At 38.3% G+C, this 27,833-nt stretch overlaps 2 protein-coding genes across 21 annotated transcripts in view; one reads left to right on the top strand and one right to left on the bottom strand.

Annotated features, from left to right (window-relative positions):
- Positions 1–27,833, bottom strand: part of LOC133251387 (protocadherin gamma-C4) — a 186,900-nt gene that overhangs the window by 55,313 nt on the left and 103,754 nt on the right. The gene's annotated exons all lie outside the window — the stretch shown is intronic.
- Positions 839–1,487, top strand: LOC133251759 (large ribosomal subunit protein uL6-like; the record flags this gene model as incomplete). The annotated part of the gene is made up of 1 exon (XM_061424562.1): positions 839–1,487. A coding segment is annotated over one exon (618 nt), but the record flags the coding sequence as incomplete, so codon positions are not given.

The following is a 27,833-nucleotide window of genomic DNA, read 5'->3' as shown; positions in this document are numbered from 1 at the left end:
ATTCTGTCCAGTCTCTGAGAAAACAGAAAACACTCTCCATTTCCTTTAATGAAGTAACTATTACCCTGATATCAAAAGCAAACAAAGAAAGCACAAAAAGAGAAAACTACAAAATAATACTCCTCATGAATACAGGTACAAAAACTCTTTAAAAATTATTAGCAAATAGAATTCAGCAATATGTCAAAAGAACTACACTTCATGACCAAGTGGAGTTTATTTCAGGGATGCAAGGCTGAGTCAATATTTGAGTTAATATAATTCACTTTATCAATAGGCCAAAGAAGAAAAACCACATGATCATACACACTGATGCAGAAAAAGCATGTGACAAAATTTAATACCCGTTTATGGGAAAAAACACCCCAAGAAAGCAAGGAATAGGGGAGCTCTTCCTAGAGTAATAAAGAGCAACCACACAAACCTAAAACAAATACTATACTTAAAAGGCAAAATTCCCCCCGGTAAGACAAAGATGTCTGTCATTATTTTTTAACATACTAGAAGTTCTAGATAGACAGTGCAGTAGGCTAGAAAAAGAAAGAAAAGATATACAGATGGAAACAAAGAAGTAATACTGTGCTTCTTGCAGATAATATGATTGTCTACATAGGAAAATTCCAAAGAATCTACAAGAAAACTCCTTGAACCAGAAAGTGACTTCAGCAAGGCTGTAGGATACAAGATCAACATATAAAAATGTATTCTATTTCTATATACTATCATTGAACACGTGGAACTGAAATTAAAAACCTGACACCAGTTAACAACTATTCAAAAAGTAAAATTCTTAGGAATAACTAACAGAATATGCACAGAACTTGTAGGCTGAAACTTTTTAAACACTGATGAGCTCTTCGCCGCATCTACTGCGAGAACGAAGACCATTCTCAGCAACCAGACTGTCGACATCCCAGAAAATGTCGACATTAACTTGAAGGGACGGACAGTTATTGTGAAGGGCCCCAGAGGCACCCTGCGGAGGGACTTCAATCACATCAATGTAGAACTCAGTCTCCTTGGAAAGAAAAAGAAGAGGCTCCGTGTTGACAAATGGTGGGGAAACAGAAAGGAACTGGCCACTGTTCGCACAATCTGTAGTCACGTACAGAACATGATCAAGGGTGTTACACTGGGTTTCCGTTACAAGATGAGGTCAGTGTATGCCCACTTCCCCATCAATGTTGTTATTCAAGAGAATGGTTCTCTTGTGGAAATCCGAAATTTTTTGGGTGAAAAATACATACGCAGGGTTCGAATGAGGCCAGGGGTTGCCGGTTCAGTATCTCAAGCCCAGAAAGATGAGTTGATTCTTGAAGGAAATGACATTGAACTTGTGTCAAATTCAGCTGCTTTGATTCAGCAAGCCACCACAGTTAAAAACAAGGATATCAGAAAATTTTTGGATGGTATCTATGTTTCTGAAAAAGGAACAGTTCAGCAGGCTGATGAATAAGATCTCAGTGATCCTGCTGCAGAAACAACAAGATAGATGGTTCTGTGGACTCAGTTGTGATGTTTTAAAGAGACAACAAAAACTCTTAATTTGAGGAAAAAAAAAAAAAAAAACACTGATGAAAGAAATCAGAGTAAACAAATGAAAGAAAGACACACAGTATTTATGGACTGGAAGACTCAGTAAAGATGTCAGTTCCCCCCACTTTAAGTTGTGACTCCTATCAAAATACAAGCAAATGTTTTTTGTAACATAGACAAGCATATCCCAAAATTATATGTAAAGGCACAGGCCCTAGAATAGCTAAAACAATCTTGAAAAAGAAGTTGGAGAAATTAATCTAACCCACTTTAAGACTTATAAAATAGTCACAGTAATCAAGACACACAGTTCAATGAAACAAATAGAGAACTGAGAAACAGACCTACAAAAGTAAGGCCAATTTTTCTTTTTAAGCCATAAAGATTTGTTGGCTCACATAACTCAAGTCCAGGAGTAAGTAGGTGTCATGATTAGTTTGATCCAGAGGCATAAATACGTCACAAAGACCAATTTCTTTCCTTCCTCTATTTAACATACAGTGGTATTCTTCATGGTGTAACTTCACACTAAGGCTGCCTGCCTCCTCTGTGGTCTTAACATGGTTCCTACCAACTCTTTCATTCTTCCATTTCCTGAGGAATAAAAGACATCTTTCTTAAATCCCAGCATACCCCTCCCTTCAACTTTGTTTGGCCAAGTGGTTTGTTTTTGTTTTGGCTCCGAGGCTTGTGAGATCTTAGTTCCTGACCAGGGATTGAACCTGGGCCACAGTGGTGAAAGCACTGGATCCCAGGAAAGTCCCAAGGTCAAGTGTTCTTTGACATAGGCGCAAGAGATTCAATGTAGTCTTTTCAACAAATGGTACTGAGACCAATGGTCATGCATAGTTTAAAAAACTGACTCTCAGCAATTCCCTGGTGGTCCAGGGGTTAGGATTCCATGCTTCCACTGAAGCGGGTATGGGTTCCATCCCTGTTTGGGGAACTAAGATCCCAGAAACCACATAGCTTGACCGAAAAAGAAAAGAATGGATTTTCAATCTAAAAGACAGAATATGTTTTTCATTTCTTGTATAAATACCTAAATGCCTATGTTAGAGAAAAACATAGGAGAAAAAAATCTTCAGGACTTAGGGTATGTGAACAGTTCTTAGATATGACACCAAAAGTATGATCCATAAGATAAATTGCACATCATTAAAATTTCAAACTTTTGCTTTAGGAAGAGACTAGGAAGAAGATGAAAAAATAAGCTATAGGCTGGAAGACACTATTTCCAAATCATGTATCTGACAAAAGTTCATATCTAGAATATAAAAATAATTCTCAAAATTCAACAGTAATAAAAATATCCAAATAGAAAATTGGCAAAACACAAAAACAGGCTTCTCACTAAATTGATGGCAAATATGCATATGAAAAGATTATTAGCCAATACAGAAATTAAAACCAAGAAATATCATACACTTATTAAAACAGATAAAATACAAAAACAGTGACAATATCAAATGCTGGTAAAAAATACGGGGAAACCTGGATCTCTTATAAATTGCTGTTGGGACTCTAATGGTCAAATCCTCTGGAAACTAACCATAGGCTTACCATTTGATACAGCAATTGCACTTCTGGGCATATAAGCTACAGAAATACAACATATCACAAAAACTTGTACACAATGTTCATAGCAGCTTTATTTGTAATAACCCCCAACTGGAAACAACCTAGATGTCTTCCAAGAGGCAAAGTTAACTGTGGTTTATCCCTAATGGGATATTACTCAGCAGTAAAAAGAAACATTGATTTTGATACCTGCAACAACACTGAAAGATCTTAAGAGCATTATGTTGAGTAAAAAAAAAAAAGTTAATCTCAAAATGTTACATAGTATATGCTACCATTTATATAATGGTATATATAGAATGACAAAATTATAGGAATGGTAAACTGATTAGTTGTCACTGGGGGTTAGGGCAATATGAGGCAGTTCTTTGCAGTGATGGAATAATTCTGTATTTGATTGTGGTGGTAGTTACATAAATGCATGCAGATGATAAATTTGCATAGAACTATACGTATACATACACAAATGAGTACATGTAAAAATTGCTGAAATTTGAATAAGGTCTGTAGATTATAGCAATGTTAATTTCCTGGCTTTGATAAACTAAAAAGAAAGATACTATTAGAGGAAGCTGGGTGATGAATACTTGGGACCTCTGTACTGTCTTTGCAACTTCCTGTGAGTCTATAATGATTTTTAAATAAAAGCTTTTAAAAGTACATGTACTTGGGACTTCCCTGGTGGTCCAGTGGTTAAGACTCTGAGCTTCCAATGGAGGTGGCATGGGTTCAATCCCTGGTTGGGGAACTAAGATCCCACATGCTGCATGTCCAATAAATAAATAAAATGTTAAGAAAAGTATATGTACCAAATAATACAGCTTAATAGATGAAACAACAAATGAATCAAAACTGATATACTTGAACAGAGAAAGAGAAATCTATATTTTTAGTTAGAGATTTCATCTCTCCTCTGTCAGTGATAGAGTACACAAAAATCAGTAAAGATACAGAAGGCCTGAATGACACAATCAACCAATTTGACCCAGATAACTAACAGCAGAATACACACTGTTTTCAGGTGTTCAAGGAAGATCAATCAACATAGAATAAATTGATGATGAAAAGTTATTTGGGCAATCCTAAAATACTTGGACGGAGAAGGCAATGGCAACCCACTCCAGTACTCTTGCCTGGAAAATCCCATGGACAGAGGAGCCTGGTAGGCTGCAGTCCATGGGGTCGCAAAGAGTCGGACGCGACTGAAGCAACTTAGCAGCAGCAGCAGCAGCAAAATACTTGGAAATTAAACCACACACTTTTAAATAAATCATGGGTCAAATAAGAAACTGCAGGATGTATTATAAAATATTATGAACTGAACTATAATGGAAATGTCAAATCCAAAATCAGTAGGCTGCAGCTAAAGATCAGAGAAAATTTATTTAAATACTTATATTTTTTAAAAAAGAAAAGCCAATGATTCTAGCTACAACCTTAAGCAGTTAAACTAAATAAAAAATAGGAAATAATAAAGATGACTAGAAATTAATGAAATGAACATATAAAGAATAAAAAATCAATGAAACCAAAAATTGTTACCCTAAAAAAATCAGACAAAGAAAGTATGAGTAAACTACAGATCAGTATATTTCATAAACATTCATGAAAAAATATACATAGTATTACTATATTGAGTCCAGCAATCAAGAAAAGACTAGACTATGATGACCAAGTTGAGTATATTCTAAAAATGCAAAGTTGATTAAACATTCAAAATCAATATGTGATTAATATATTTATATTTTATTAATATTAATGCATTCAATTGATATATGATTAAACATATTAAAACAATATTAAACATTCAAAATCAATATTAAACAGAGTTAAATAGAAAAGTTATATGATCAGTTCAACAGATGAAAAAATTTGACAAAAATTTAACACTCAATGATAAACTCTCAACAAACTAGAAATAGAGGGAACTTCCTCAATCTAGGTTCATGGAGTTATAATGAGGAAAGAGTAAATGCTTTTCCTCAGAAAAGATCAGAACCAAAACAAGGATTTCCACTCCCACCATTTATATTTAATTTTGTCCTCAAAGTATTAATCAATGCAATAGAGCAAGTACAAGCAGACATCCTCGCTTTGTCTTTATTTGCAGAAAACATATTGTATATGCAGAGAAACCTAAAGAATCTACCAAAAAAATTGTAGATCTAATTAGGCCACTTATTGAGCACTCAGGACAGAAGGTCAATACACAAAAATTAACTATAATTCTGTATACAGCAATTATTAATTAGAAAATGAAATTTTAAAATGCCATTTACAGAAAACATCAAATGCTAAGCAATGAATTTATCAAAACATAAGACGATGATTGACATTCAGAAATCAGCTGCATTTCTTTACACTAATGATGAAATACCGGGTAAGGAATGTAAAAAAAAACTTTTTAGAATACCAAAAATAAAACCTAAGAATAAATGTGACCAAGGAAGCAAAAGACTTAAACACTGAGAACTATAAAACATTAATAAAGGAAATTAAAAAGGATTCAAAGAAATGGAAAGACAACCCATTCTCTTAGATTGGCATAATTAATATTGTTAAAATGGCAATACTCTCCAAATCAGTCTACCGATTTAATGTGACCCCTATCAACTTATCCATGACATTTTCCACAGAACTAGAAAAAATAATCCCAAACCTAAATGGAACCATAAAAGACCCAGAACTGCCAAAGCAGACCTGAGGTAAAAACAAAGCAGGAGGCATGACCTTCCTCAACTTCAGACCATACTACAAAGTTACAGTAATCAAAAGAATGTGGTATTGGTACAAAAATAGACATGTGGAACAGAAAAGAGAGACCAGAAATAAACACACACATGTACAGTTTTCAACAAAGGAGGCAAGAATATAAAACAGGAAAAAAGACAGTCTCTTTAGCAAGTGGTACCGGGAAAGTTGGAAAACTGCATGTAAAATCAATGAAGTTAGAACACACCCTCACATCAGGCACAAAAATAAACTTAAAGTGACTTAAAGACTTAAACATAAGACATGACACCATAAAACTAGAAAAGAGCATAGGCATTCTCTGACATAAATCATACCAATGTTTTCTTAGGTCTGTCTTCCAAAACAACAATAAACAAATGGGACTTAATCAAACTTAAACGCTTTTGCATAGCAAGGGAAACCATAAAAAAAAAAAAAAAAAAACACCTATGGAATGGGAGAAGATACTTGCAAATGATACAATTGACAAGCGCTTAATTGCCAAAATGTACAAACAGCTCATACAACTTAACAACAAAAAACAGAAACCCCAATGAAAAAAAATAGACATTTCTTCAAAGAAGATATACAGATGGTCAGTAGGCACGTGAAAAGATGCTCAATGTGACTAATAGAGAAATGCAAATCAAAACTACAAATAAGGTACCACACATCACACCAGTCGGAACGGCCATCATTTAAAAGTCTACAAATAACACATGCTGGAGAGGGTGAGGAGAAAAGGGAACCCTCCTATACTGTTGGTAGGAATGTAACTTGGTGCAGCCACTATGGAAAACAGTATTGATGTTTCTCAGAGAACTAAAAATAGAATTACCATATGATCCAGCAATCCCACCCATCAGCATATATCCAGACAAAGTGAAAGTTGCACAGTCGTGTTGGACTCTCTGTGACCGCCATGGACTACAGCCCACTAGGCTCCTTTATCCATGGAATTCTCCAGGCAAGAATACTGGAGTGGATTGCCATTTCTTTCTTTACGAGATCTTTCCAACTCAGGGATCAAACCCAGATCTCCCACATTACAGGCAGATTCTTTAGCATCTGAGCCACCAGGGAAATACCACCATTTAAAATGACACATGTATCCTTATATTCATAGCAGCACTATTCGCAACAGCCAAAACATGGAAATAACCTAAATATGTACTGATAGATGAATGGATAAAGATGTGGTAAATATATACAATGGAATACTACTCAGCCATAAAAAGAAATAATACCATTTTCAGCAACATGAATGCAACTAGAGATTAGCATACTAAGTGAAGTAAGTCAGAAGGATGATATCATATGATATCACTTCTATGTGGAACCTAAAATATGGCACAAATGAACCTATCTACAAAACAGAAACAGACTCACAGACATAGAGATCAGACTTGTGGTTGCCAAGGGGGATGGGAGGAGGGAGAGGGATGGATTAGGAGTTTGCAATTGGTAGGTGCAAACTATTACATTTAAAATAGATAAACAAGGTCCTACTGTGTAGTACAGGAAACTATATCCAATTTCCATTATGGTTTATCCCAAAAGAGTATAAAAAAGAATGCATATGTGTGTATAACAGCCACTTTCCTGTATAGCAGAGATTGGCACAGCATTATAAATCATCTATAATTCAATAAAAAAAACAGAACATAAGATGATCTGCACACTGAAAAACACAAAATACTGCTTAGAAATACGAAAAAATTCTTAAGAGACATTTCATGTTCATGGATTGAAAAATTTAATAGCTACTTTTTCCCAAATTGAAGCTATAGATTCAATGAAACCCTAATCAAAATCCAGAAGCTTTTTTTTTAAAGTGACAGGATGATAACAAAATTTATTATATAAAATTAAAATATCTAGAATAGCAAAAACAATTTTGAAAAGGAAAACAAAATTGGACAATACTACCTGATTTCAAGGCTTTATTACAATGCTACAAATATATATGCATTAGAACAAGAGATTCCAGAAATCTATGGTCAAATGATTTTTAAGGAAGGTGCCAAGATTATTTAATGGGGAACTGATAGTGTTCTCAGCAAAAGTTTTCAAAGGGACAACTCACTATCCCTTGGGAAAAATATGAAACTTTACTCTTACTTCACACCATATACAAGCATAAACATGAAATGAATTGTAGACCAAACTATAAATGATAAAACTATAAAATTTCTGGAGGAAAATACAGGAGAAAATGATAAGAACTTTCAACAGCCAAAGACTTCTTAAACAGAACATAAGTAATACAATTATAAAAGAAAGAAATTGATAAACTGGGTTTTATCAAAATTATAACTTTGACTCTTCAAAAGATACTAAGAAAATGAAAAGTCAGCCTTTAAGACAAGTCACAATAACCACAAAACATGTGCTAAAAAACTCAGATACAGAATATATTTTTGAAAACTTTCATAACTCAATTTTAAGAAGACAACTCAGATAGTGATGAACAAAAGATCCAGTCTTCAAGAAGAAAACATGCAAATAGCTAATAAAGGGACTTCCCTGGTGGCACAGTGGGTGGGAGTCCACCTGCTAATGCGGGAGACACGGGTTCGATCCCTGTTCTGGGAGGATTCTACATACCGTGCAGCAACTAAGCCCGTGTGCCACAACTACTGAGCTCAAGCTCTAGAGCCCATGTGTCTCAACGACTGAAGCCCGCATGCTCTAGGGTCTGCGAGCCACGACTGATGAGCCCCTGCAACTACTGAAGCCCCCTCAACCTAGAGCCACCAAGCCGCAACCACAGAGCCCACATGCTGCAACTACTGAAGCCTGTGAGACCAAGAGCCCGTACTCTGCAACCAGAGAATCCACTGCAAGGAGAAGCCCACACTGCAGCTGGAGTAGCGTCCACTCTCTACAAGGAGAGAAAGTGCGGGCACAGCAACAAAGACCCAGCACAACCAAAAATTAACTTATCTTTTAAAAAAGGAAAAATAGCTAATAAACACATGAAAAGATGTTCACTATCTTTATTCAACAGGAAAACAAAGTCACAATGATAGAGTACTACACACCCACTACAGTGGCTAAAATTTAAAAGTCTGGCAATAGGAAGCATCGGTGACGATATGAAGCATGTGGAACTCTCTTACACTTCTGATGTGAATGTAAAGTGATATCACTGCTTTGAAACCCAGTTTCTAAACTTCTAAAGCTAAATATAAACCTTCTGTATTATATGACCCAGCAATCATGCTTTTAGTTATTTATCCAAGAAATAACACACACACACACACATATATATATATATATATATATATTTTTTTTTACAAAATAAGGCCTACGAAAAGAGGTTGCTGTGCTATGCTTAGCCATGTCTGACTCTTTGCAACCCCATGGACTGTAGCCTGTCAGGCTCTTCTGTCCATGGAATTTTCCAGGCAAGAACACTGGAATGGGTTGCCATTTCCTATTCCAGGGGATCTTCCTGATCCAAGGATCAAACCTGTGTTTCTTGTGTCTTCTACACTGGCAGGCAGATTCTTTACCTCTGTGCCACCTGGGAAGACCTCTGTGCCACATACAAAAAGACTTGTACAATAAATGTTCATATAACCTTAATCCAGAACACCACCTAACTGAGAACCACCCAAATGTCCATCAACAGGTGAGTGGATACACAAATTGTGATATTTACATAATACAACATGCATATGTGTGCATGCTCAGTCGTGTCTGACTCTGCAACCTCCCAGATGCTAGCTCATCATGCTCCTCTGTCCATGGAATTTTCCAGGCAAGAATACGGAAGTGGGTGCCATCCCTTTCTCCAGGTGATCTTTCCCATCCAGGGATCAAACCCACATCTCCTGCATTGGCAGGGAAATTCTTTACCACTGAGCCATCAGGGAAGCCTACATAACACAATACTGCTCAGCAATAAAAACGAACAAGCTACTGGTACATGCAACAATATGAATGAATTCCAAAAATATGTTGAGCAAAAGAAGGCAGATACAAATGAGTACAAGTTGTAGGATTCCATTTAGATAAAATTCTGGATTGCAGTGACAGGAAGCAGATCAGTATTGGCCTGGAGCCGGGGATGTGAGGATCTGATTTTGAAGGAGCATGAAGGAACTTTCTAATGTTATAGAAATGTTCTATATTTTGATTATAGCAGTGGTCACACAGGTGTAACTATCTGTCAAAATCCACCTTGGCTGTATAATTGTAAAAGGTACATTATACACACACACACACACACACACACACACATATATATAATACTGCAATGAAATTGACTTTAAAGAAATTTTAAAGCAAAGTTCAAAAGAGTACATACAATCAGCTCTCACTCTGCAAGGCAGTGCAGGACTGTAAAAATGACCATGTAAGCTGAAACTGTGTAACAAGTGACCTTAATAAACAATGTGGGGAAATATGATTATTCCATGACCTTTACAATTTTTAAAATGAAAACATTAAAGAATCCCTTGTAGGGCCATTAAACAGCAATATTTAATTACCACATCATAATCTAAAACACTAGAACCACTGAGAATTAAAGGGCTTTATTTCTTAATAAAAATCTTATCAGACTTCTCTGGTGGTCCAGTAGTAAAGAACCCATCTGCCAGTGCAGGCGACATAGGTTCTATCCCTGGTCTGGGAAGATTCCACATGCCCTGGGGCAACTAAGCCCATTCGCCACAACTCCTGAAGCCCAAGTGCCCTAGAGCCTGTGCTCCACAACAAGAGAAGCTACCGCAACAAGAGAAAGTCCACGCACAGCAACGAAGACCCAACACAGCCAAAGAACAAAAACTTATCAAGAAGAGTTTGAAGATGGTTTGGCTTCTTCTCATCCTATAACTTACACAGCAAGCATCTTTTCTATGCCTTGGCCAACTGTCATACACCTTTTAATGTTTGGATCAACTTCCAACGTGATATGTATCCTCTGAGCTTTCAAAGTCAAAAGTATATCTCTGAGAGTTCCTGTAATGTGAACATTTTGCTGGTGTCATATTTTTCCTGGAGCATCATTTTTTCATCACAGCCACTTTCCTCACTTGTGTCATTATGTTCAACTTCACTAACTTCCTTTGGCTGCACTTCTCCAGACTCTTAAAGGCAACAGTGTCAACATTCCTGTGGCCACCATCTATTCTGTAACTCTATGTTCAATTCAAATTTTACTGAGAGTCTTAACACTTTTGTTTCTTGGCTGCACTTTCATTTTTGTCCGTCAATTCCCTCCATACATTTTTATACAATGTCATGTGGTTTTATCACTGGGAGACAAGAAGCCAACACAACTATATGCTCTGCTATTTGTACATGAGCTAAATGACAGATGCACAATGACCAGTCACTACCTGACTGGAAGAAGCCACGCGACTGGTCACTGATCATGGTGCACATTTATTATTTGCAAAGTAATCTGTGGACGAAAGGGTCAACAGCAAAATTTGTACTTCATGCAGTTACTCAGTTAATATACTACGGAGACCAAAGTTTGAACTGTTTTTAGGAGAATGGTATTATTTCAACTGTGGTAAGTGAAATGTATGTATACTGTAACTGTAAAAAGCCAGGAACGACTGCATAGCCTGTTACTTTTTGTGTAAGAAAGAAATAAGAAAATATAAATATATATATACATTTTTTTTTTTGCAAAAAGACACAGTGACTTACGAATGAGGCAGAAGAGATAAAGGAGGAGTGACAATTTACTGACTATAACTTAAAACAAAGTTTTGACTTTAATTATGTAAATGCTTTACATATTCAAAAATACTAATCAGCACTTATTAGAGTGTGGAAAAACTAAAATTGCATGCAATAGAAACAAATACACTTAATTTCAAATGAATAACATAACCATATTACAAGTAACTTTGAGCACAGTACTTTGACTGATAGAAGCCAGATTCCTGGAGGAGAAAATGGCAACCCAATCCAGTATTCTTGCCTGGGAAATTCCATGGAGAGGAAAGCCTGGCGGGTGGCAAAGAGTCGGACACAACTGAGCACATACACACACAAACATCCACGCAAGAGGTGCACACGACAAGAAACCAAGGCAGGACTTGAGCTAACAGCTAGAGAGAAGCCGAGGCCCTCATTCCAGCAACCTCTGAGGAATTAAACCAAACTCAAGACTCCTGGTCACAAAATGTTCACGATAATAAATGTTTGTTAAGTCTTTAAATCTTGAGCTAATTTGTTATACAGCAATGGATAACCAATACACTACCCAAAAAGGCCTACTTTAGATATAATCACAAGGAAGCATAAAACAAACCAAAATTAAGGGCATTCTATGAATCCATGACTTATAGTTTTTTTAAAAATATCAGCACAAGACAAAGCAAGGCTGAAGAACTGTTTCAGATTAAGGTAAACTAAAGAGACATGACAACTAAATGCAATGTGTGCACCTGGACTTGAAAGAATTACTGTAAAGTATGGGTAAAATTTGAATATACAAGGTACAGACAATCATATTGTATCAATGTTAAACGTTCTGATTTTCATTATTGATATTCAGTTATCTAAAGAATGTCCTTGTTAGAAAATACATAATGAAGTGCTCAGAAATAATGAGACATACCTATAAGTTATTCTCAAATGATTCATAAAAATAGTAACGTGTACAGACATGAATAGGTATACACACATGTGTACACACATATATGAATGATAAAGAGAGAAATGATAAAGGAGATGTAGCAAAAGACAAAGTATTAACAAGTGGGTAGGGGCTTGCCTAATGGTCCAGGGCTAAGACCACGCTACCAACGCAGGAGGCCCAGGTGCTATCCCTGGTCAGGGAACTAGATCCTGCATGCCACAGCTAGAGATCCCGCACACCCCAACCAAAGATTAAAGCTCCCACATCCTACAACAAAGCCAAACAAATAAACATTTAAAACCAGTAAGTAGGGAAATCGTATACAATTCTTTGTACAATTCTTGCAACCCTTTGGTAAATTTGAAATTATTTCTAAATAAAAAGTTTAAAAACACTTGCTGTGAAGGTACCTATCAAAATTACAAGCCTATTTTTTTCCTTTGACACAGCAATTCCACTTCTGAAAAGTTATCCCACAAATTTACTGTATACATACAAAATAATGTAGGTACAAGGCTATTCAACTCAGTGTTTGTAATGTTTGAAGACTGGAACAATCCATGTATTAATTTATTAACCAGGAGACTGATTAACAGCACAATAGAACACTAAGCAGGTATTAAAAAAAAAAACTTTTTAATGTATTATATGAAAATATTTTTCAAGGATACATTTTGAGGAGTGAAGAAAGCAAGATATAAAACAGTGTACAGTATGTTATCTCTTTTGTAAGAAAAGTGGAGAAATAAAAACACGTATCCACAATTCACCCATATTTGTATAAAGAAACGCTGAAAGGATACTTAAGAAACTAAGTTTACCTTTACAGTGTTAGGCTGCAGCCTGCAGGCCTATTAGCTCTGTAGTTGTCCAGCTGCAAAAGTGAAGAAAGCCCAGAGACCGTGACAGAGACATCAATAATTTGTCGGACAGGGAATTTTAGAAGTCAGAAGGTCGTGGAGCAATACCCCACTGTGAACAGCACACAGCAGTCAGGACTTGGCAACAACTTCGCTGCTGCTGCTGCTAAGTCGATTCAGTTGTATCCGACTGTTAGCGACTCCATGGACCGCAGCCTACCAGACTCCTCCATCCATGGGATTTTTCAAGCAAGAGTACTGGAGTGAGATGCCATTGCCTTCTCCGACCAACTTTGCTACTCATGGAAAATGGAGGCTACCATTTTTAGGCGGGAAATGAGGTCAGGTTGGCTTATCAGTTACCAGGGAAACCAGCTGCTGGGGCAGGGGGCAAGCACTTAGTTACTGATTAAACCCTATATTAAGACGAGTGGATACACGTGAGTAGGGGGTAAGCGATGCCGGGACTGGTAAAACAGCAGATGGACTGAGCAAGAAAACAGCTGTCCTGAGTGCCCTGATCATATACTCCGCCCCTACATACTCAGCATGACCTTTACAACTTGGTCCACCCTCTCTTCCAGGATATCCCTGGGGTCAGGTATGCATAAGTGCACTGCAACCACATACCACAACGCAATACTGCAGCTAAAGACTATCAAGAGTGAGATACCTGCTGAGTCACTTCAGTTGTGTCAGACTCTCTGCAACCCCACAAATGGCAGCCCACCAGGATGCCCCGTCCCTGGGATTCTCCAGGCAAGAACACTGGAGTGGGTTGCCATTTCCTTTTCCAATGCATGAAAGTGAAAAGTGAAAGTGAAGTCTCTCAGTCATGTCTGATCCTCAGCGACCCCATGGACTGCAGCTTTCCAGGCTCCTCCATCCATGGGATTTTCCAGGCAAGAGTACTGGAGTGGGGTGCCATTGCCTTCTCCAGAGTGAGATACCTAGTATGCCCAAAATAGTCATTCACCAGGATAGGGGCAAATTCTAGAGACAAGTGCTTACCAGCTCGATGGAGAAGGAATCTATGGTAGTGTTGTCCTGGTCTAAAGCTTTCATAGCAGAGGAAATACTGTGGGAGTCACCCGGCATATACACAACACTGAGTTTGAATGAGAGCACAGGTCCCACCTTGTGCTGCTGTTAGCATGTCCAGAGCCATCCTGTTTTGAAGGACCACTTGTCTCATTGGTGTGTCTCCCCAGACAGGAGAGTTATTGCATGTCTAGTATTATTTAAGGCATGTATGTTTAGCCAGTACTTCTACCTGCTACTCTACATCAATAGAAGCATCTCCCTGCACACCCAGCAATCACACATATTTCACAGTGAGGCCACCGCTGTTGCCCAGTCTGTGAACAGATTCCCTCTGCTCCGCCTAGGGATAAAATGTAAGATGTTTAATAGGTTGCTGCTGCTGCTGCTGCTAAGTCACTTCAGTCGTGTCCGACCCTGTGAAACCCCATAGACAGCAGCCCACCAGGCTCCCCTGTCCCTGGGATTCTCCAGGCAAGAACACTGGAGTGGGGTGCCATTTCCTTCTCCAATGCATGAAAGCGAAAAGTGAAAGTGAAGTCGCTCAGTCGTGTCTGACTCCTAGCGACCCCATGGACTACAGCCTACCAGGCTCCTCCGTCCTTGGGATTTTCCAGGCTATAGTACTGGAGTGGGTTGCCATTGCCTTCTCCTGTTTAATAGGCACAGTACAGAAAATATCATGACCTTTGAGCAAAATACAAGCAGTAACAACACTGAGATAATACCAGCCCTGCCTGAGTTTTTGGTCTTGGCCTGTCCTCTCTCAGCATCCCCAGCTGTGCTGAGTACTGAAGAGGACGAATAACAAGACCACAGGTTAACACAGCAGTGCTTTTCTCCAGGAAGTATCTCTGATTAATTACCTTAGTACTCTGAGGTGGGGCCAGATAGAAGACAGATGAAATCTATAAGTTCCTTTCTTATTCTGTTGCTCACATACCCCGTGGCATATGCAAACCCAAACCACTGGGGACTTAATTGTCAGTCCCAGGGTCATTAAAGGACCCTGTGTGTAAATGTGTGTTTAACACATTAAAAGGGAACATTTAATGTGTTCCCCTTGGAGGGAGATCCTGTGGCAAGTGCAAAAAGCAAGTTATTGTCCTGACCAATGGTTGGCAATGGCCCTTCAGTGGTCAGCAGTTGAAATAAGATGGTTCAGGCAGTCATGTCAGCCATGGGGAGAGGCAGATGAAGCTTTACTTGCTTGCCAGCAGCTCACCTCTTGCTCTGCAATCCAGTTCCTAACAGGCCACAGACCACTACCAGTCCATAGCACGGGGCTTGAGGACCCCTGTTCTAAATAAATATTCCTTATGTGAAATAACAGTGATTAAGCATCAAGTAATTTTTTGGACCAACAGTAATTTTTTGGACAGCACCGTGAGGCTTGTGGGATCTTAATTCCTCAGCCAGGGATGGAACCCTCACCCCTTGAAGTGGAAGCCTGGGGCCCTAACCTCTGGACTTCTAGGGAATTCCCAGAAATCAACATTATTAATGGTCATAGAACTTCTTTTGCCTTTGAGCGTATAGAAATTTCCCATATTTTCATGTGGGTAGATTATATGGGTGTATACATGTCTCAAAACTCAAAGATACAACCCTTGCATTTCACTGTATATAAATAATACTTTGATTTAAAAGGAGATTCAAGAAAATAAATTCCCCTCACCACCCTCACCTTACCTCCAGACTCACCCCCAAGAGGTTACTACTGTTAGTACCTGATTATGTTTACTTTCAAGCATTTTTCTGTATACGTGAACGTGCGTGCTGTTTGTTTCCACAACAGGGATCATTTTACAATACATACACTGTTCTGCAACTTGCTTTTCCCACTTAAAAATATCTCAGGGATGTCTTTTCAAGTCCTTGTAAATCTGCAATCTACCTCAATCTCAGTAATTTTCTTTATTTTATGATAGGAAACACATTTACATGGTTCAAAAATCAAAATAATAAAACAGAGCACATGGAACTCTACTCAATGTTCTGTGGCAGCCTGGATGGGAAGGCAGTTTGGGGAGAACGGATACATGTATATGGATGGCTGAGTCCCTTTGCTGTCCACCTGAAACTATCACAACATTGTTAATCAGCTATACTCCAATTCAAAATAAAAAGTTTAATTTTTTAAAAAACAGCATTGGTTCTCACAAAAAAAAAAGAGTAAGATTTCTGCATATCTGCATATTAAGATTTCTGATTTCTGTTAGTCAATGAAGAGAGGAATAATGGGGGAAAAATGTGTTTCAGGCAAAGAAAACAAAAAAATGCATCATTCCTGCATCAAACTGGAAAAATAATATAGTGTAGAGCATGAGGGGAAGAGTGCCTTGAAAAAGTTCAAGAGGTAGGCAGGAGTCAGCTCATGCAATAGCATGCAGTCATACACTGGGTATTTTTTCCTACAGCAAGTGGAAACCTTTTATAAAAAGATTTTAAGAACACATAATCACTTTGTTTTTACCACACACATACACAAAAAAGAGAAAGTGTTAGTCGCTCAGTAGTGTTCAACTCCTTGCAACCCCATGGATGTAGCCCGCCAGGCTCCTCTGTCCATGGAATTCTCCAGGTAAGAATACTGGAGTGGGTAGCTATTTCCCTCTCCAGGGGAAATAGAGAGGGTGGGAGGAAAGTTTTGGAGGTGATAGAAATTTGTGGCATTGGTTGTGGTGATGGTTTCACTGCTGCTAAGTCGCTTCAGTCGTGTCCGACTCTGTGTGACCCCATACACGGCAGCCCACCAGGCTCCGCCGTCCCTGGGATTCTCCAGGCAAGAACACTGGAGTGGGTTGCCATTACCTTCTCCAATGCATGAAAGTGAAAAGTGAAAGTGAAGTCGCTCAGTCGTGCCCAACTCTTAGCGACCCCATGGACTGTAGCCTACCAGGCTCCTCCATCCTTGGGATTTTCCAGGCAAGAGTACTGGAGTGGGGTACCATTGCCTTCTCCGATGGTTTCACTAGAGTATACTTATCTCTAAGCTCACCAAATTGTATATATTAAATAAGTACAACTTTTTATATCTCAATAATACCTCAATAAGTTCATTTTTAAAAATGGTGACCATATGTCCAACCACACTCAATATTGGCACCTGGATGTTTCTCAGACTCTTAAACTTAACATGCTTACAACTCAATTCTTGATTTCTCTGAAATCTACCCTTCTCTAGCCTTCCACATATCACTAAATGGTACCTTTGTGCATCCAGTTCCTTCATTCAGAAACCTGGAAATGATTCTTGTGTCCTCCTTTTCATCCTTTGTATTTATTCAGTCAACAGTATTTCATTGAGAATCTATCATGTGCCAGGTAACAAGATTAGTTCAATTAAGACTATGAAGTGAAGTGAAGTGAAGTCACATGGACTGTAGCCTATCAGGCTCCTCCGTCTATGGGATTTTCCAGGCAAGAGTGCTGGAGTGGATTGCCATTTCCTTCTCCAGGGGATCTTCCCGACCCAGGAATCGAACCCAGGTCTCCCGAATTTCGGGCAGACGCTTTACCGTCTGAGCCACCAGGGAAGCCCAATTAAGACTATAACAATAAACAAAACAGTCCCTTGGCCTTAAGGAGTTTACATCCAACCCACTCCATTATCGTCTTGTTGAATATGTTTCCTAAATATATCTCCAATCTACCCAATTTATATGTACAACCTTCTCTTGAATGCAGTCCAGCATCATTTCTTACCAGGAACAGTCTATCATCTGTTCTCCCTACTTCCATTTATAACCCTCATAAATCAATTCACCACACAGCAATCAGAGTAATCTTTTAAAAACTGAAATCATAGCACATCTCTGCCTTTTATAAAATCTTTCAATAGCTCCTAAGTACAAGGTTACTTAAAAAGTATCTCACTCATTTTCCGTTTCTAGCCTCTGCAGCCCTTTTTAATTGCTTACCTTTTTTCTTTTTTAAAGTCCTTTACTATTCCCTCTGGCTGACAATTTCTTCTTTAATCTCCTTGTTACCCAGCTAATTTATATTCATCCTTCAGACAGCATGCTAAGAATTATTTCCTGATAGAAGACTTACTGACCCTTCAAACCAGAATAGCCTTCTATATTACAAGCTCTCTTAGCATCCTGCTTTTCTCCTTGGTGGCATATATCAGACCTGTAAAAGTTTGTATCTTAGACTGGGGGCCCATTAATGCAGAAATCATAATGGCCTTGTTATTGCTGCATCCTTGGCACCTAGGACAGTGCCTTGCATATAGTAGGCGGTTAATAAATATTTGTTACAAAAATGAATGAATGATCAATCCACTACTAGACTAAGGGCAGACACTAGTATTTTCTCTGGTTTGGGGTGGACTCTTCCAACCTATTTCTGCAGAGAAGGGGAAGGCTGAACTTATGTAGAGATGGTTTAAGCTAATACTATATTCTCTTACATTATATTCTCACATGACATGAGAATAGAGCATCTCACACCTCTTGCTTTTCAAAAGCATGTGCAATATACAAAATCAATAGTTTTTCTATAAACGAGCAATGAACAACCAGAAAATGAAACAAGAAATACATTTTACAATATCCCAAACCATCAAATGTGTAGAAATAAAGATATACAAGACCTAAAACATTGTTGATAGAACTTAAGACCTAAATAAACAGAAATATGAGATATATACTATCCACCTGGATTGCAAGTCTCAACATTGTTAAGATAACCCCTCCACCAATAGATAATAGATTCAAGGCAATCAATCCCCTTTAAAATCCCTGAGGGCTTTTCCCCTATGGAAAATGACAAGACAATTTTAATTTATGTGGACAGGCAAAGGGCTAAGAATAGTCAAAACGGCACTGAAAAAAGGAGAAAAACTTGGGAGACGTTCTTACTTGACATCAAGACTTATAAAGTTAGAATAATCAAGCCAGGGTGGTAGTGGCAAAGGCATAGACAGATCAATGACATATGATGGAGAATCTAGAAACAGACCCACATATATCGATCAAACGATTTTCGACAGGGGTGCCAAAGCAGTTCAATAGGAAAAGGGAAATCTTTTTGACAAGTGATGTTGGAAAAACTGGGTATCCGTATGGGAAAAAAGAATCTTGACCCCTACCTCACTGAATCACTGCCTCGTACCACATATGCAAAAATCTACTTTAAATAAGGTAAATAGAAGAGTTGCTGCCAAGTCGCTTCAGTCGTGTCCTACTCTGTGCGACCCCACGGACTGCAGCCTACCAGGCTTCTCTGTCCATGGGATTCTCCAGGCAAGAACACTGGAGTGGGTTGCCATTTCCTTCTCCAATGCATGAAAGTGGAAAGTGAAAGTGAAGTCACTCAGTCGTGTCTGACTCTTAGGGACCCCGTGGACTGCAGCCTACCAGGGTCCTCCGTCCATGGCATTTGCCAGGCAAGAGTACTGGAGTGGGGTGCCATTGCCTTCTCCAATAGAAGAGTCAAATATGTGCCCTTTGTTCACCAGGAATATTCACTGCCTTCTCTAACATACTGCCAGAACAATGTTAAATAAGGTAAATCCAGTATATAAAGTGACACATATTGTTGAAATGCTTGCCTTTTCTTGGTTTTCAAGCTTTAGCAAATTTTTCAGGTAAGCATCAGAATCCAGTTTGAAGATGCCAAATTATCTGATTTGTTGAATTCCTTTTAGAAACCAACAGCTAAGCAGAATTTACAATAAAATTAACATATCTTGGACAACAGAATCCACACCAACAAGGAACCCTACCGTGACTAAAAATCAGGCACACTCCAATGCATCTTCTTCTTAATATTCTCTTTCTCCTTACTTACCAGTAATCCTCCTTTCACTTTTTTCAGAGCTTCCATGTTATCCATTTTACCTATTTTCACTTTCCAAAGGTAACTATTTTCATGTGTGTGGTTGTGGTTGTTCTATTTCAGACCACAAGCTTCCAAAAAACTTGTAGTATTAATACAATTGGGAGTTTTACTTGCAAATGTTATTATATAATTCTTGAATTGTTTATAATCTGCAAGTTTGGTAAAATGGTATGCTACCATTATTTGGATCCATTTGTATAATTACCTGGTCACAAGGAACAGTCTCGATTTGGCATTCTGCATTAGCTCCAATTCCCTTGAAGTATTTGAATCTGTCACAGTTGAGTAGGAGATATGGCCGCTGGGTCCCAGATTGGGATGTGAGATGCACACTTGGGCAATGGAGGTGCCAGGAGGGTTGTTTGCATCCACGTGGACCACGTACGAGGCCTGAGGGAAAACTGGCACGTTGTCGACACCGCTAGCCACTGTGCTGCCAGATGCTTCTGGAGGAGAGTGGTGGCTTACTTCGGTTAGCAGCTGTGAGAGTGACAGTGTACTCCAGGGTTTGCTCCCACTCTAGGGCCCCATCAATGACAAGCTTGTAGCAATTACTGGTGGAAGATTCAATTCTACAAGCACATTTTCTTGTACCAGACACGTGACCTCCCTGTTTTCTCCTGAATCTGGATTCTGTGTTTTAAAACAGAGCAGTTACTATCTGAGGGGCAGAATCTTCAGGAATTACAAGAATAGAAGTAAAAACTATCTCTGGGGGAATTCCCTGGTGGTCCAGTGGTTAGGATGCTGAGCTTTCACTGATGAGGTTGAGGGTTCAATGCCTGATTGGGGAACTAAGATCCCATAAACCATCAGCAAAAAAAATCTCCAGTACTTTGTTGTCATCATCTAGAATTTTGATTTCAACAATGCTGGGAAATCAATCCACCCTCCCCGCCCTCACACACACACCCTCATTCCTTCCTTTCAAACTATGGAATACTCTTTAATCTCTTCATATTCCAATTTATTTGAAGTTTTTATTTCTCCTCTACCATGATGAAGGCCAAACTGGATATGGGTATGCTGGGATCCACAGGCATTCCTGATCTCCACTTTTATGCCGTTGTCCAGGTCAGCAGCCCTCAGTCTCAGCACAGAGATGCCCAGGGGTATGTCTTCTTGAAGGCTGACTCTGTATAGAGTCTGGCTGAAATCGGAGGTTGGGAGGCTGTAGTTGGTGTTGACCACCAACTGGGTCAACTCAGTTGGATCCCACCAACTCAGTTGGGATCTGAGCAGTTCTGCTGCTGGTGCTCCTTGCTATCTAATGCTGTCAGGACTAAGTGATTCGACCTCTGCTTTTCTCAGGCTACTGATTTCTCTAACAAGTTCAGTCTATTCCTTTCCACTGTTGGTCTCTCACTTCCAAGACAAACACACAGTTGCCGCTAGGGTGATAATTTTGCAAAGGAACTGCTTTCAACATTAGGATCTTTTGCAGGTACTATTACAAATCTTGCTCCAGGCTGAGTCAACTAACATATTTAACACAACAGCATTCCTGCTGAACTGGGGAGTATTATCATTTATATTTTGAATATATTAATGTGAAAAACATTAAAAGAATTTTCAACTATCATTTATGATGTATGATACAAAATGTAGTGTGTGGGCATATCAGCTCCAGGTCCATCCCCACTTTCTTCACTTCAAGTGAGGTATTGTTTTTCCATATTAACCTGAAACTTCTGAGCCCATTAATTTCTGGACAACCAGCCCCAGATTTTTCACAAGGTCTGATTAGGACAGCCACCCAGAGGAAACATAATGGGATCTCCTGTTTATCTGTTTCCATGTGGGCTGATAGCAGTACTCTGGGTCTCTACTCTAGAACTGCAAACTGAAGACATCAGAGGCCAAGGTTCTGAAGAGTTGACAGCAAAGAGAAAAAGCTGTTTCTTACTGGAATCTGCAAGCTGAAAGGCAGTAGCACAGTCTTACTTGGGCAATTAAATATTCTTGGAGATTTATATTCTTGATGACTCCAGCATATGCAGTCGAAGTGATGACTTCATTTCTTCTTGTCATTTAAAAATATTATTAGGTTGAGTCTTTCTTTTTATTTATTTTTTAATGTTTTTCCTCTTTATTTTTTGGTGGGGGAAAAGACTTTACTTTTTTCATATACACAGTCTCAGGATGAACTACTGGCTGGATCTTCAGTTGTAAACATATAGAAAACTTCTAGGAAGTTTCACAATATAGAAATCTTATGGATTGTGGCATCTATTTTAAAATTTTAATTAATCTCCAATTCCTTAGAGTTATATAGATAGATCAGAGAGTTGGCTCTTTTTAGGAGTTTGATGTAGAAGGAAAGCACAAGTAAAATGGGTTTTGCATTATGATTTTCTCCCAGGATACTACTTTCTAATTACTGAATTCAAGCCTTTTATTATTTAGAATGTATACAAACTACCGTGTGAAATTTTTCAGAGAACTAAAGATGAACTAAGAAATTACACTTGTTCTCAATGATTATTAACATATTAGATCTTTTCATGGCTTCTCTTGGAGAAATTGTGGAAATACTGATTTCTTTTTACATATAGATAAACCACAGACTGGTTCCAAATAGGAAAAGGAGTACATCAAGGCTGTATATAGTCATCCTGCTTATTTAACTTATATGCAGAGTACATCATGAGAAACGCTGGGCTGGAAGAAGCACAAGCTGGAATCAAGACTGCCAGGAGAAATATCAATAACCTCAGATATGCAGATGACACCACCCTTATGGCAGAAAGTGAAGAGGAACTCAAAAGCCTCTTGATGAAAGTGAAAGTGGAGAGTGAATAAGTTGGCTTAAAGCTCAACATTCAGAAAACGAAGATCATGGCATCTGGTCCCATCATTTCATGGGAAATAGATGGGGAAACAGTGGAAACAGTGTCAGACTTTACTTTGGGGGGCTCCAAAATCACTGCAAATGGTGATTGCAGCCATGAAATTAAAAGATGCTTACTCCTTGGAAGGATAGTTATGACCAACCTAGATAGCATATTCAAAAGCAGAGACATTGCTTTGCCAACAAAGGTCTGTCTAGTCAAGGCTATCATTTTTCCAGTAGTCATGTATGGATGTGAGAGTTGGACTGTGAAGAAAGCTGAGCACCAAAGAATTGATGCTTTTGAACTGTGGTGTTGGAGAAGACACTTGAGAGTCCCTTGGACTGCAAGGAGATCCAACCAGACCATTCCAAAGGAGATCAGCCCTGGGTGTTTTCTGGAAGGAATGATGCTAAAGCTGAAACTCCAGTACTTTGGCCACCTCATGCGAAGAGCTGATTCATTGGAAAAGACTCTGATGCTGGGAGGGATTGGGGGCAGGAGGAGAAGGGGACGATAGAGGATGAGATGGCTGGATGGCATCACTGACTTGATGGACGTGAGTTTGAGTGAACTCTGGGAGTTGGTGATGGACAGGGAGGCCTGGTGTGCTACAATTCATGTGGTCGCAAAGAGTCAGACACGACTGAGCTACTGAACTGAACTGAAATTATTTTACCTGCTCTATGGTCCATCTGATGGCAATTTCATCACATTTTCCTGAGCCAGAGATCTTCTAATTTGGTATCCAGAAATCTTATCCTCTTTCAAAGATTTTTTTCAGTTATCTTTGCCATTGGCTATTTTTTTCCTATCAGTGATTTTTAAACGTGTCCTGAAGAGTGTGCTCTATTATTGATAAATTTTCATTAGGTATGGTTTCCTAAAAATGAGTGTAAAAACTCTAAGTGTAATATTAGAGTGTAAATCTGTCTCTTTCCTAAAATACACAGTCATTAGTTTGATCAACATCCTTTCACAATTATGTGACTGCTTAAAATTTTTTTTAAATAGCTTTATTGGGATATATAATTGATATATGAAGAGTGGCACATATTTAACATGAAGGCATTTACTTTTTTGAACTTGATATCTTGCATGAGGAAAAAAGCAGATTTTTCACCTTGGAAGAGAAGTTATGACCAACCTAGATAACATATTCAAAAGCAGAGACATTACTTTGCCAACAAAGGTCTGTCTAGTCAAGGCTATGGTTTTCCAGTGGTCATGTATGGATGCGAGAATTGGACTGTGAAGAAAGCTGAGTGCCAAAGAATTGATGCTTTTGAACTGTGGTGTTGGAGAAGACTCTTGAGAGTCCCTTGGACTGCAAGGAGATCCAACCAGTCCATTCTAAAGGAGATCAGCCCTGGGTGTTTTCTGGAAGGAATGATGCTAAAGCTGAAACTCCAGTACTTTGGCCACCTCATGGGAAGAGTTGACTCATTGGAAAAGACTCTGATGCTGGGAGGGATTGGGGGCAGGAGGAGAAGGGGACAACAGAGGATGAGATGGCTGGATGGCATCACCGACTCGATGGACATGAGTTTGAGTGAACTCTGGGAGATGGTGATGGACAGGGAGGCCTGGTGTGCTGTGATTCATGTGGTCGCAAAGAGTCGGACACGACTGAGCGACCGAACTGAACTGAACTGAATCAATTTATGATCACAGTTATACTCTGTTAAGTGTAACTGAGGAATCTGTATTACAATATACTCATTTATCATTAGTCTTTTAATACCATTTAAAATAATCTATGAGTTGAGTAGTCTCAACAAGTTGTACAGACTCAGCAAGGATCCTAGGCCACTGCTGCTTTAAGGAAGATAATATCTCTTACAGAATGGAAGTCAAGGAAGAATGTCTGCTGACAGATTACAGTCCAATTTTAGGTGCTGTAAAATAGTGGAACTACAACTTTAAAGTGGTAGTTGAATATTTTGATTAACTTAATAGATTAAGTGAATGCATATCCACCTTTCATATAACACAGAGAAAGATAAAAGGTCTTTACATAATTTCATTACTGAAACCAGAAGAAACATAAACATCCAAACCTACTGCCCAATTACTCTAAAAAACCAATCAACAAATATCCCAATTATCTATCAATCTGAAATTATCAACAAATAACCTAAAGCTAAGATTGATATTTTGTGCAGCTATTAACTTAAATTCTCAGGTGGCCAAAACCAAATAACTCCAACTCTCAGGTTTCAGTGATCCATTTTGCACTTAAATCATCCTGGCAATTCTACTGGAGTAAATGGTCCTTAGATAAGATCCTTGTTTAAGCAAAACCATGGTTCAGACAGAGCAAACTTCACACTCATAAAATTGTCTCATCAAAAACAATCCTCCCTCTATCTTTTACAACTTGAAACAGGGTCTTCTCAAATGTGCCTAAGCGCTTAAGATTTTTATAGCAGCTTTCATAAACTTCTTAGAAAAGTTTTACTTCCACTCAAGGGTCATCCCATTGTATTATCTGGAGATGCACACAAGTTATTACTTTTCCCAACAGAACATTAAGTGTTGTGATAATGAAAGCACAACTTCTTTTTCTATTGACAATGTTTTAAAGAAAGTGGGGCATTTCCTGTTCATTAAGTACATATTATGAACTAGATGGTTTATATTATATGTTATCACTAGTCTTCACCACAGTCTTTCAGATTCCATATTACAATTCTTATTTTGCTGAACCTGAAAGCAATTAAATAATGTTAAAGATCACACACACTTCATTATACAGCTGCTGTTTATCCCACTACGTCTTAGTGTACCAATATTAGGTAATATCCAGAGCACATAAATTTGTCCATTCATTCACTCAACAAGTATTTAATGAAACCAATTTAGCTTATACTGGAAGCATAATTGAGATCACTGATACTTGAGATACAGCCTAAAGGTCATCACTAATCATTACCCTAGCTCTTAATGGTTTGTCCCTAAATGAGGTTATGTGAATAGAAATAAACATAATTGGGCGATATTACATCTTTCATTGAATCAAGGGACACATGAAACTGGCCACCTGATAAACATTTTGATAGCTTTTACAAAACAATAGAAGTTATGCTTGCTTCTGTTTTCCCTGATATTATTTAGAAAGGTCTACTTACTAAATTCCATTTGGGGGGCTTCCCTGGTGGTCCAGTTGCTGGGACTATGTGCACTCAATCCAGGGGGCCCAGGTTCAAATCCTAGTCAGGGAACTAGATCCCACATGAAGCAATTAAGAGTTCTGATGCCATGACACCACCAAAAGAGCCTGCATGCTGCAACTAAAGATCCCATATGCTGCAAAGAAAATTGAAGGTTCTGTGTGCCACAAAAAGACCTGACACAGCCAAATAAGTAAATACATACTTTTAAAAATTATTTTTAAAAATTCCATCTGGAACTTAATGTCAATACAAACTGCTATTTTCAATAAGCTCAAAAACTTCATTAAAAAAATCTGACAGGTAGACCCATGCTATGCTTCCTTTTATTGTCTTGGTTAAGAACCATAAAGTGACATGTAAATTTCAGTAGCAACAATGGTCTCATTTTAGGGCAATTTGATTATCTTTCATTCCCCAAATGGTTTTCAATCTCTTTTATAAGCCTAGGTTTTAATTAACTATTATATTTTTGAAAATAGAAAGGAAACAAGTCAGGAGAAAATAATTAGGATGCAATACTTTCCTACCCCTTTATAAGAATTCACCAAAAGAAACCAGGCTTCTCATAGGTTCCAGCAATGCTTTCCCAAGAGTAGTATATTTAGCATTTGATTTCTGTTTGACATTCTACAATAAGCATAAAGATACAAGAAAACAGAATTTGTACATTTTCAAGAAAATTTTCCATGTATGTGAGAATTATGGGAAATTTTACACTTGAAGAGAGAATTGCTATAAATTTACCACGATATCAAAAATGTGCTAAAACACAATTTGTCAACTCTGAATATTTCACAGAAACATCATTAAGATCATCCATGTAGATAAAACAGGCAAAAGAAATATCTAACCTGGGAACACATACAGACTTGTATTCCTAAAATTTATAATAGGGATTAAAAAAATAATCTCTTCAGTTTTTCCTCATGACAACACTTACACTGTGTATATTTCAATGAGAAAGTTTTAAATGCATAAGAATAAACTCATGATATTTGGGATTTTGTGAATAATTTGAAACCATGAAATGACTTAGGATTCTGAGAAAGTATAATGTATACATCTCTAATGACCAGAAAGAATCACTGCACTTTAAAAGAAACTAAATGCAATTTATGAAATTGTTAAACAATTTTGTGTGTAGTTAGAAGTCCCTCTTGGAGAAGGCAATGGCACCCCACTCCAGTACTCTTGACTGGAAAATCCCATGGATGGAGGAGCCTGGTAGGCTGCAGTCCATGGGGTCGCTAAGAGTCGGACAGGGCTGAGCGACTTCCCTTTCACTTTTCACTTTCATGCATTGGAGAAGGAAATGGCAACCCACTCCAGTGTTCTTGCCTGGAGAATCCCAGGGACAGAGGAGCCTGGTAGGAGGCCGTCTATGGGGTCGCACAGAGTTGGACACTGAAGCGACTTAGCAGCAGCAGCAGCAGCAGAAGTCGCTCTATTTATAAAACTTTACATAAAATATCATTTATAGACTTTTCATTGAATGAGATTTATCCTCTCTAGAAGAATCTGTGTTCTTAACACATAAACTGTCATCGGATGTTGAACATAAAACTGTTGCATGGCCAATGAAAAATTAAAACAGCAATGAAAACCAGGAAGAGTT

Source organism: Bos javanicus, chromosome 7 (genome assembly GCF_032452875.1).
Source record: "Bos javanicus breed banteng chromosome 7, ARS-OSU_banteng_1.0, whole genome shotgun sequence".
Lineage (NCBI taxonomy): Eukaryota > Metazoa > Chordata > Mammalia > Artiodactyla > Bovidae > Bos > Bos javanicus.
This window is presented reverse-complemented; position numbering and strand designations above follow the sequence as displayed.